The 12,899-nt window shown below is 42.4% G+C and overlaps 1 protein-coding gene across 3 annotated transcripts in view; it reads right to left on the reverse strand.

Annotated features, from left to right (window-relative positions):
- Prp4k (Pre-mRNA processing factor 4 kinase) overlaps nt 1–12,899 on the reverse strand; it is an 84,412-nt gene that overhangs the window by 42,705 nt on the left and 28,808 nt on the right. For all 3 annotated transcript variants that reach the window (XR_014704165.1, XM_084589961.1, XM_084589960.1), the window contains exons 9-11: nt 9,754–9,815; nt 9,562–9,649; nt 4,193–4,340 (exon numbers count right to left, since the gene is read on the reverse strand). Coding sequence is in view for 2 of the 3 variants with exons in the window: in XM_084589961.1 (XP_084446087.1) it covers nt 4,193–4,340; nt 9,562–9,649; nt 9,754–9,815 (298 nt within the window). In the remaining variant the exon portion in view is untranslated. The remainder of the gene's footprint in view (nt 1–4,192; nt 4,341–9,561; nt 9,650–9,753; nt 9,816–12,899) is intronic.

Below are 12,899 nucleotides of genomic sequence, written 5' to 3' on the forward strand. Positions count from 1 at the left end.
ATTTACTACAAACATCAGACATACCACAAGGTTCAAGTGGGCTTGACTGCAATGGTTTGACAATATCCACAAACCAGTCAAATTCTAACTCTTAAAATTCAACACAAGATGAAAAAGATAACTCTTCTTTCATTCTATCACACACTGGCAATGGCTTCACGCAAAATAAATTAGGTTTGGACTTATTTCACGTGATCTGAGTTAACCTTTGTAAACCCTCATAAACTATATGTTGCGAATTCGCGACATACTGTGAATGTTGTGTGCTCATTACCACACAGAGCTCAGATACAAAGTCTGACATGTACATGCTCTCAGTAGCAACAGCTTTCTGGTTAAAATGTGTGGCATCACTGTGAACAAGCTACGTAGGGAAAAAGGGGAAAAAGTTACAGGACTGCGCTTAAGCCTATTTGAGAGCGGAAATGATGAAAGCCACTTTACAGTACTATTTTCACTAGCTACATTGTTTTCACAAACTGTATCGTCGTCGTGACCACTATTAGCCTCACACTAAACAAGGGGAATTACGATCAATTTTTCACGCGCCCGGTGTGGCCTAGTGGTTGGCGTGCTAGGGACCACAGGGATAGTGGTTCGATTCGCAGTAGAGACAGACTTTTTTTTCTTGCCCGTTAAACATACCCTGCAACAAACATTTCCTGCAAACATATCCTGCGAGCATTTCCGCAGTTCACGAGCCTAGAAAGGCTTTTGCCTAAATAAATTATAATTGCAGCAAATAGGAAGACATGCGTCACGATAAAAAATTCATACAAGCTCTGGGCTTTCTAGTTCAAGACCTTAAATTTGCTCTTATATAATATTTGGACCAAACAAAATTAACCAAAAATGGCTGATAAGCCCAATAATGTACCCAAACCAAAGCACTTAACAATATCACGAAATACCATTGCTGTCACTTAGCCTTTGTCTCAAATGCATATTCCAAGCATTCATCAGATAAAACTACTGTGAAGCAAACGGTTCTTGGCAGTTTTTAGGGTCATTTGATAATTCGAACATCTTTTCTGGTCCCTTGAAGGCTGAATGAATGTCCAGTCCCTTGAAGGCGCTACGCATGTTTGGCTCTGCTGAACAAAGTTCGATATTCGGGTTTTTTTTTTTTTCTTGATTCGATTTCATATTTCCTTCAAGTGTTCCTATTTGGTATTTGCACACATCTGCTCAAAACACATCTCACTACTACCGAGTGTTTCTCTGCATTCTGCAATGCCGAAAAAGTGGCCATCTTCAAACAAATTGTAAAAACAAGTTCTATCATTATGATCCTGGCTACACATGGTAATGTTTATTTTGTTTACCTCACTGCACAACTCACTTAATTAAAAAGTAGTGACAATGAATGTCCCTCCAAGACAATAAACACAGCCACCATGTTATTATGCAAAATCTTGCCCAAGTTATAGATATGTTCCTGTACTAGCATGGCTCAGAAGTACACATCAAATATGCTATAGACAATTGCCATAGGCCCTCCACACATCAAATATAATTAAACTTTGATACAAAGTATAAAAACATTGCAAATTATTGACTACATTGAACTCCTCCTATATATTTTGATAAACACAAGTAAACTTCACTTTATATATCAAAAGCAGTCCACCCTAGAACGAACACAGTCGAACCTCAATATAATGAAGTCCTACTTACAGGCTAAAATTTCATTAAATCACGAATTTCATTACGTCGAGGTTCCCATGTTTCAGCTGTACAAATAAAGTAACAGGTTCATGGAAAACTGCTAGCAGATAGGAACTTGTAAATTACGAATTCAGGTAATAAGCAAGAAACTCTAGCAATAAACGCACTGACAAGGGCACCGGATGTTCTTTTATATATCAGGAGCATAATGAGTGATAGCAAACGAACGTGAACGCTTTTTCTCCGTGTGCACATAGATAAGAGCAAGCACAGCGCCTAGTACTACTCAAAGCTGCCAGAGGTTGCCACTGCTGGTATCATCACCATCCAACATTTCCAAATGAGGACTAAAGTCTCTAGATAAGCTGGTCTAGGGACTTTAAAGGGGATGCTGTTACATGTTAGCATCGCCCACACCAGAACGGCTACCTTGGGAGTGGCAATCTTTTTCTCAGGCCTCACGTACACATATTTTCCAGCTAGCACCTTCTTGTTCCAACTGGCCAGTGACGTCATGGCGTGACGCGTCCTGAAACTTCTGCAGTGCAGATTTTGTATGCACACGACAGATGGCATGGTGCACGTTCCCATCATTATCGTTTCGTTTCGCTCGCAGATCCCAGACTGCCAGCAAAATTGGCGCGTAAAAGGGAAAATACAAGATGCACTTTGTCTTGACTAATGTTTTAGTTCTCATTCGTTTGTCAAGGTGGCTCCTGGTACATGCATGCAATGTGTCGGAAGTGCAGCAAACATGGTTTTCAACAGGGCGAAGATGGAGACATTAAAAAAAAAATGCGTTGCATCGCAAAGTTCGTTACACTGAGGTTTATTATATCAAGGTTTCACTGTATACTAAACTTCTAAGCGCCAAACGGTGGCCGCTCAGAAGTAGGACACTAATACTGCCACACTACACAAGTGACTGGTAGAGATGCAGCAAGTGTTCCCACCATGGTTCGTGCTTGTTTCTCGTGCTGTTGTGCTCATATCTCATCCTCATCAACCGCACTATGGAAGGTTTGAAAGCCAAATGACCAGCACATGTTACGCCCTTCGCAACCATCGACAGCACCATGGAAGCAGAAGCATGGGCGGTTGTAGCCTTGCGGCAAACATCCTGCACTCATGTCAGCTGTCATGAAGGTAGTGAAAACGACAAACGCTTTCGCTCGTACATAAAATTTTCCATCCTACATAGCAGTAATATACGGAAGCCAACCTAACCAATGCTTGAACCGCAACAGTTGCATACTGCCCGCGCTGTTGAGGAAACCAACCTAATTCCCGCTCAGTTTTTTTGCAGTCTCTGGAATTGCTGCGAGCACCTTCGAAACACAACTTAAGCTCAGGAAAAGGCCTCCCCGTTTCTTGTACTTGGTATAATGAGGTGTTACTGTACCATGGAAAATGGACTCGGATCATTATTTTTAACCTTTTCACGATGTACCGGAACATTTTTGCATTTCCCCTTTGCAGTGTCACTGACGCACCCGTATGTTCTACACTGTGTGCTCAAACATTCGCACCTGAGCGCAAAGCTGACGTGCTCGGACTTGTCCCGCCATATGCTGAATCGTTTTAGAAGCTCATATGTTCATTCAGCGCTGTTGGAGTGTGTATACTGAAGAGTGCTGTTCAGGGGCGAGCGGTCACTCTGCACATGTTACTCCCTCGTGCAGAGCGATCATGTGCGTGTGTGACTTGGTGTACAAAGGTTATTCTGCCACCTGCCACAGATTTGCAGGTGGTTTTTTTTTTTGTTCTGTTGCGGTTTTTGCTACGTCGCATCAAGTTCAGGCACGCACTGTTGCTTGCTCGCTGCTATTAGCAGCAAATCAGGTCCTTGTATTCTCTTTCGATCTCTCTATGTCATACTTTTTTTTTTACAGCCTGCCGCTTCTATTCCTTGTGTGGGCCATTCAAAGTGCTCCGTCCGTGCATGTGATTACTTTTGGATGACTGCCGCACGGGACCTTCGACTGCAGATTAGAGCGGAGCATGGCCCTTTTGATTCCGAATAAGAGCCGAGCTTGGATTCCAGTGGCATAGACAGAAATATTTTTCAGGGGCGTGATATGTCACGGTTGGAAAAAATAAATAAATAAAGGCCAGAATGTGTGGGGGGATGCAGCATCAGGAAATTTTGAGCGATGGGGGAGGGGGTTCTGGCACCAACATCCATGACGGATTATGATTCTGAGAACACTAAAATGTGCATTTCCCGTTAGCTACATTACTAGTATAATGTTCCTAATCAAAAAAAAATTATGTTCAATCCCAGATATTCCCGAAACCAAGCCAGGAACACCCAACGGTGAAAGGGTTAAAGCTATAGACATTTAAGTGCCCCCCCCCCAGCTTTCTTCACGGAAAAAATTATGTGATTCCTGATGTCCACTTACAGGTATAGAATTTGCATTTACCTCTTTTGGAATGATTCGTGGCTCAAACAATCCTATGGCTTCTGATCAGCCTATGATTAGCCTCACATCAAGTAGAACATATGGCAACATTCACTCACATCACTTCATTGTTCCGTATGATCTTCACTGCAACATCCTGATTGCCTCGTGCCATATCCCTTGCCCTCACAACGTTGCTGAAGACTCCTTGACCCGTGTATCCATAAACAGTGTAACGAGTGTCCAGCACTTCACCAATGCGGACACCTGCGTCCCGGGAAAAAAAAAACAATGTGAGCATCCATCTACAACTGCAAACACCACTCCTCTCAAGCTAAACAGATATTTAAGTGTATAAAGTGAATTTCTGCTTACTAATAAGCTATCGTATTCAACACAAATGCATAACCATACACACTATATGTACCTACCACAATCAGTCGCATCAGGTGTGCAAACACATTTCCAAATATAACACATGCACCATCATTGCTGCAATTTATCAGATTGTGTGGGTTGGAACTCACTTGCATAGTTTTAGTCATTCACAATTGCACCAGCTACACTATCTAGCCCACCCCCCCTCTCCCTGCTCCCCATTTAGGCCAAAGAGCCAACCTAGCTCAATAAACGCTTTTACCTTCACCATCTAGTAAGCAATGCTCATGGCCACAACAGCTGAACGAAAATATCACTCAGGCTTTGCACCCTACTTCAGGAAAAATGCAACCGCAATAGCAGTACAGCAGCTTACTCCAAGGCCCACTCTATCCAGATCCACCATCTACTGATGCTGTAATAGGCACATGGCCTTACAACCTTTATGCTGCAATCGTGCCAAGCCAATTTTCACTCATGTAAATCAATGTTGCATATTTTTATTGCCCACCTTTCTCACTTGGCACACTACCAAGCTGAATCACAATTGTCAGCTGAAGGCAGAATTACTAAGTTTTCAGTTACAATGTATGCAGGTAGAGTACAGTCAGTATCACCCTTGCCTAAGACGCTCGCACAATGGGCACCTGAAAATAAAACCCTACACTCTACAGCAGCCAATGGTTTCCAAATGAGGCTCTCATGCCCACCTCACCTGTAAGTCTAAGTGGGTTCACTCACGCAGTGACACAGACTCTATGTATTCAAGGTATGTACTGCCATTGTCAAAGTTTCCTAATCTGTTTGGGTCTTCCGAAATCATGACGAAAAATGCCCGGTCACAGGCACAATAATGAGGTGCATAATGGAAGCCAAGGGAAATCGGCTTGGTGGAGTAGACAGTTAAAGTATGTGCGACAGAATACTCTTGTCAATTATTCGTCGCTATAACTGGATCCAACCGTTTGTCCCGCCAAACTGCACTTTCCATCTAGAAAAACTGCTTTCCATGCCTAATGAAGCACACTGTTTACTTCCCCGTGAATGTCATTTGTCAACAACACTGTCGCAACTTTATGTAGTTAATACACACAGCAAGGCATCGCAGAAGTTAATCATGGCACGACAGCTAGTCACACATAGTGCTGTGCTAAAGCGCCCTATTCTTGCTGCTCCAATATAAGCAAATACACTCGATACCAACCAGCACAACAAACTTAGGCTGTAAACACTTGGGATTTCCTGATGTTTTCTTTTTTTTTTCTATGAAATAACAGTCGAAAGCTACACAAATAATTTTCCCTAAATATACACAACCATACTAAACAAATGGGCACAAGCTAGAAGGGTTTTTCAAAAGGTAACAGCAAACTGATATCAATAGGAGCAAATATAATGGAAAATTTAAACCTTCAACTTGGAAAGACATAGTATGATTAACGAGTGCATTGCTGCCTAGTAAGCGCCAAAATATGCTTAACCGGAAATGAAGCACCTATAACTTGGCAGCACCGTTCATTGTTTGCATGCCAGAGGTGCAGTGAGTAGTAATCAAATTTTGGGAGTCAGTGCCGAACAATGAAATTCAGAAGAACTGACATTCAATCATAGAGATGCCTACAACACTGAGCGAAGACTACCTAGCTGAGAAGACATGTTCTTAAATAGGCAAGCATCAAACTTCGGCATTCCTATTGTTAAAAAAGAGGCCGTGCCCTCTGATCACACCCCGCCATCTGTTTCACATTGGGAATTAGTCGAACCTCGATACAACGAAGTCCTACTTGCAGCCGAAAATTTTGTTATATCGCGAATTTCGTTACGTCGAGGTTGCCATGTTTTAGCTGCCCAAATGATGTAACAGGTTTGTGAAACACTGCTGGAAACATGTAAATTACGAATTCAGGAAATACGCAAGGAATTCTAGCAATAATAGCGCTAACAAGGTCACTGGATGTTATTTTGTAAATCAAGAGCACATAATAGAGACCTTTGGTTTGCCGCTGCCGCTTACCGCAACCATCTACCGCTACAGCGCCCCGTCAGCACAGCATGCGCTGATTGGTCCCTGCGTGCAGAGTCCGTCAGAATTTGACAGAAATGTAGCCCCATCTTTCGTCCGCGGGGTGATCTGCGCATGCGTACTGACGCTCACGTGGTAGTGGTAAGCGGTAGCGCTAAACTAAAAGCCTCTAATGAGGCATAGAAAATGGGCGTGAATGCATAATTTTTCTCCGCGTGTGCAAAGAGCGAGTGCAGTGCTTAACACTCAAAACCGCCGCCAGATGTTGCCACTAGTATCATCGTTTGCAAACGGAGACAAGTCTCTAGATCAGCTGATCTAGGGGCTTAAGGGGGTATGGCCGTATTATAGTGAACTAGATAAGTCTATGTCCACATTGCCCACACCGCTGAGGCTACCTTGGTGGCCACAATCTTTTGCTTAGGCTTCACGTGCGCGTACCGTATTTACTTACATAAGAGCCCACCTCTCATTTTTGCCACTGAGAAATTGGGGAAAAAAAAAAAAATCTAGTCGTTAGCGCGTCCCTCTGTTCGCCTCACAGTCCAGCGTATTTTCTGGCAGTGCACCAAGGTGCTGCACAGCGAGAACATCACGATGTGCTTCGTCTTTAGGCCTAGTGGTGGTGTGAAAAAGAAGAGGGGGGGGGGGGGAGGGGGGCGAACTTGGCAGAGTGCCAGCGGCCTTAAGAGGAGTGCTTGCGGGGTGGTCGTCCCACCCCGCAAGCCCAATTTTGAGTAGGTTCGCTTTATCATGCAGGGATTGGGATGGGCGCTGTCCGCTACCACAAAATCATTGGAATGTGTGATAACAACAAGCACCTTTTGAAGCCAATGATGCTGAAAGCCGGCGTCATGATCACCACTGACCACGTGCTTTCTTTGATGATCGATGGCTGGGATAGACGACTCGTAAAAAAAAAGAAAGAATCTAAACTTTTTCCGCATATTTCAACCTCCCCTCAAACTCACGTCGATTTCTCTTGGAAAAAAAAAAAAGCAGGTTCATTACGTGAGTAAATACGGTATTTCCGGTTAGCGCTTTGTCATTCAGACTGGCCAGTGACATCACGGCATGACGTGTCCTAAAGGTTCCGCATCGCGGGTTTTGTATGCACGCGACGAATGGCACCGTCATCATTTTGTTTAAATTGCAGATTCCAGACTGCCGGCAAAATTGGTGCGTAAAAGGGCAAATTTAAAATGCAGCATGTCGGGGCTGAAGTTTTAGTTCTCATCCGATTGTCCCCGTGGCTGCCGGGTGCTTGCATGCGATGTGCGAAGACTTCGGAATAAAGTGCGGCATAAAATTAGTTCATTAAATCGCAAAAAAATACATGGTTTTCAATGGGGCAGAGATTGGGAAATAAAAAAGTTTGTTACATTGCGAATTTCATTACACTGAGGTTCGTTATATCGAGGTTCGGCTTATTTATTCATACCTCAATTGCCCCTGTGTAGGGGTTTTGCATGAGGGGTATTATATTCTAACAGTTATTGTAATTTTGTGTTCCTAGTGTGCATCTAAAATGCTAACTGTACACAGACTACCAGACACTTTTATCGCAGTACTACGATAAAGCAGAAGAGGCCGCTGAAATTCTTGATAAAATGATATTTGAGATCAATTAATTTAGGTACATCACTGAGAGTGCAAACAGAAGAGGCCACCTTAATTATGGTAGCATACGTATAACCCTCAGCTTAAAATGTACACAAGCAAACTTTGGACCACTGCCACAATAAAGGTAAAGCTGTGAATAGAGCCTTATAAAGCGCAGCGTTAACAAATGAGCTGAAGCCAGCAACATACTAAAGCTATTAGATTGGATTTATGCCTAATGGCATTCATCTTCACGATAATGCACGCCCTTACACGACTGGTGCAACCCTTGACACCATTCGGAAGTTGCGATTCCAGATCTTGGAGCACGCCCCATACAGCCTGGATCTTGGTGCCTGCGATTATCATTTGTTTAGACTGATAAAGGACACAGATAAACAAAGAGTAATTGGGTGATGACAAGGCCCGAGAAGACGTGCAACCCTGGCTCAGACAGCATAGCCTTGCTTGTAGAAAATAGCATGAAATACAGAAGTCGCTTTACCGGTAAGAAATACATTATAAACCTGAGTCATAATATGGACAAAAAATATGTCTTGTACTGATGTCATTTGTATTGCACTTTGCATCACATGTGCCTCAAGATGTTTAGCTGTTACGTTTTGAAACACCCTCATGCCTGCCCTGCAAAATACAAGGTTCTGTTTAGACAAACTTGCTGCCACTGACAGTGCATGCTATCATTAGAACATCTTGAAAATGCTGAATTCCCAATAAATTACTGAGAACTATACTTCGTCTCACAAAATGTTTGCAGCACTGGGTAAGGCAGAGGCACCCCGGCCCAATCAGGATCATGCGCACTACAATAGGCAATTGTGCTCCTGTGTGCCTCTCGCCCCACAAATTGGCAGTGGTGACAGTAGGAGCACAATTTTCTATTACAGTGCGCAGGGGCGAGAGGCACTTAGGAGCCCAATTGCAAGGGCTCCTCTGCCTTTCACAGTGCTGCAGATATCTTGTGAGACGACGTATATATAACGAAACACCAGCAACTGCCTAGTCGCAAGCTTTTCATTACCAATCATTACAGATGAAAATCCTCGATGCACCTGAAATACTATAAAAAAACATACATTACAGCATCTTACACAACCCAAATACAAATGCACAAAGCCTCAATTATGCACCTCGGTTTATAACAAAGTGAGAGTACATGGAAAACAAAGCAAATGGCGCCAACAATGTTGCTCTTGTCAAACAAAGCTCCTAAACATAAACGCTCAGGTTTTTATTAGGTATCTTTGGAGACAAGCTAGCTTGCAATCAATTTCTATGCATTATGTCAATCTGTGTCCAAAAAGAGCTTCAGGTGATCAGCACTGATGAAGTTTGCAACATTTTTGGCCAAAACAGCTCTGCTGCTACTGAAGAAGACCTCCATACCTGCGCATTACCTTATAATGTTCATATCAGAAACATCACACTAAAATACCATGATAAATAAATGCATGGCATACTCACGATAATAGCCTTCTGCATCATCCCAATTGTCTGTAAGGTTAGGGTTTTCTTGGGCACGTGATGAAATCTTTTGAACAGAGCTGGGACTCTAGAAGTACATATGTTTAAAAGTAGCCAAGAGGTCACTCAATCAGAAATACACTACAAATATAAGAAAGCAAAAAATTTAGTAAATGAAATGCTTTCACTTACAGAATAATTTTCAGCAAACATGTCCTCCGAAAACATATCCAACTGCTTCTTTTTCTCTTGACCTAATAGGAATTTTAAAACAGAGGCTTACACCCTACATATGTAACAGCCAACTCAGAAAGAAGCTTGCGAACGCGTGCAAATCAGGCAAAGTTTCAAAAAAGAGAAAGAAAAAAAAACGTAACGATGCACACAGTCACAACACAGCCAAGCTTCTCTGTAATCAAAATAGCTAAGACCAAGTTACACATATGCGAAAAATGTGCGAATGTAACGACAGCAAGCGTCGCGCAAAGCCTTCGCGTGAACAGAAATGCACGTGTTGCAAAGATTTGCCGAAATAGAAAATTTCGCTCTTCACACGAAAGTACAACTGCAATCAGCAATAAATGCTCAACGTATGCCACTGCCGCTCATTTCACACGTTTTTTTGTTTTCTTAAGTGTTACTTGTGTAATGTGCATTGTGAATTGTGGCGTAAACTCTGCGCTTTGTATGAACACTGGCGAATGGCTAAGGATTCAATGAACGTCTAATCGCAACCAAAAAACAAAAGGTCATGTGACTACTTATATACACTGCAAGTTAACACATGTTAAACGGTTCAAATACAATACCGTGTGTTGTAAATGTGTTTTGTTTTCAATGTTGTTGCAAAATACTTCAATTCTTGAAATTGTCATGACTGTTGTGGCATTTGCAAATAGTTTTACGATGCACTGTGCCAGCAACACAAAGCGTTATCGTCGTTTTGAGTTGCCGTTTGTTCGCCCACGCTGTCGCGAGCATGTATCTTTCCCACTAGGCGACGGAGCGAATGATGATCACTTTCGCCGTGCTGCCTCGTCGTGTCGCTCCCTTTTTCACTTACGCATAGCTCAGTCTTTATCCTTATTTTTTCCGGAAATTGGGTGCTTGGTGTGCACTACTATCAAACAGTGCAAGTGCTGTGGTAAAGACATAACTTTAAGTAGATAAATTTAGAGAAAAGTTTACCTTCAAGATTATAGAAAAATCACTCCTTTCACATCAAAAAGTGGGACAATGTATAGTAATAATTTCGTTATTAGTATAAACCAAATACAAAGGGCCTGAAAAAAAAAATGTTGTCACAGTGGCACCTGCGCCATGTGAAATAGGTAGTGATTTTAGAAATCACTGCATCGAGGTTTTGTCAACAAGTCAGAATAAGCCGCTTAACAGCTTGAAAGAATGAGACGCTCGACCCTTTCAAAAGGAACTTTGACTTTCAAGAGTATTCTGCGGTACTCGTCAGAGCACCCACACGCCGAAAGGGCTAGAAACTCCAGCAAATTCTTAATTTAAACCCATATTCACACACCAAGGGCATGCCACATGGCACTTATACATTTGGCCGTTGGCTGTTTTCAATTCCTTGAATGAAGAAATCCAGAACAGTGATATATTAACTGAGAAATTAAAACTGCTGTGCCAGTAAAATGTCAATTTCTGAACGTCTTGAATCATGGCGCCCCTCATGCTGTGCTCTGGCCACAGGCCACAACTCTCTCCACGTGTGGCGCCCATCACTGTAAAAGTTGGCATCTAGCCTCATAGTGTGCAGCATGACTATCTATGCTGGTTCTTCCTCAAAGTAGCTCCGACAAAACAATAAAATGGGGCACGCATACTCTCTCACATACTGTAAAATTAATACCACATAACAGGATCATTCTATATACTGTGTAGCAGTAAACTTAAATTTAGTTGTTTTTTTTTTAACAACAATAAAATTTACAGTTCTGATTCACTTTTACTCACAGTTTTATAACTTGGCGCAGGTGACTGCACAACTATGCTTTGAAAGACACCTCAGGAAACTTGATACGCTGTAGTACAGTGGGGATTTGATATTCTTCACATTGGAAAGAAAACTCAAGCTAGCACTGCATCTATACTGCATTTCAGAGCAGGCATTACAGAAGAGCCCCCATCACTTTTGGCTCTAGTGCTCTAATCAACCAGTGCACACTGATATCCAAGAAATAACCAACATATAATGCTGGCCCTTGGCATTGCATGGTTAGCCTATAAAGAAATTTTAATATAAAAGAAAATGCCATTTTAAAGATCAAGCTATGCTTTACCTGCTCACAACTATTTGCTTTACTTGTGTCACACACGCACGTAAACCCAATTTCCTTTGAGAATCACCTGTAGCTAAAGTGCTTTGGTGCTATTAGCTCGTACTATATTCATGATCAGTCTGTAGATGCTCAATGGTGTTTAAGCATCAAGTTCAGCAAGCTAATTCACCTTTTCCATTTAAATGCACAGCTACCATTTGTACAGGCCTAAAAATTGAAGAGAAGGACAGAGGGCAAAGTGCCACACTTTCAGTCTGCACCCAGCATGGGAGGCACCCCAGAGATTAAGTTGCTTGCCTTGTCAACTTCAATGCGTAACTCTTCATTTGTGGTTTTATCAATGGTAGTGCCTTCTGGGCAGCATTTAACACCTGAACCTTTCAAGCACCCAACGACGGCTAGGCAAGGAGCCTATGGCAGGCTTCTGCAAACACAGAGGGCATCAGATTCATCAGCACCTGTAGCTGCCCATAAAAGTAATAAGAACCTTCCATCAGCAGCTCAAGCAGGTCTGCAAATAATGATAGTGCTTTCTTTTTGTGGAGCTGCATTAGTGTGAGGTCACATACAGGGGGGCAGTGGGTCAGAACTACGGGCAATATCGGGAAATGTATCCAGTATGTTTAACTCTTGGAATTTCTCTTCAAAACAGAGGCAGAGTGGTCATTGCTTGTGGCTTGTTGCTAAACAGTGTTCTAGATGGACACCTTGTACCTGGGATAGCAGACATGTTTCGATAGCGAATGAATCTTTAGAATGTATGAGCATGTGAACATGGTTCCTCTGTCTGCAGTGGCGGTTCATTTATTTCCCCATACAGAGTGTTTATAGGCAACATCCTATGTATACCGGCTGAAAGATACAAACCTAAATTATTTACTCGGTTCAGTTCTTTCAGGCATGAGGGTCTTGCAGACCCATATGCTGTACTGCCATAACCTATGCAAGAACATACAATGGAGCAATAGGTCTGTAAAAGCAGCTCCTGTCAAATCTCCAGTTTCCATGTAAGCACTTTCAGTTATGTTCAGAAATTGG

The sequence above is a fragment of the Amblyomma maculatum genome, chromosome 1 (assembly GCF_055883805.1).
Source record: "Amblyomma maculatum isolate TAMU_Amacu chromosome 1, ASM5588380v1, whole genome shotgun sequence".
In the NCBI taxonomy this organism is placed as follows: Eukaryota; Metazoa; Arthropoda; class Arachnida; order Ixodida; family Ixodidae; genus Amblyomma; species Amblyomma maculatum.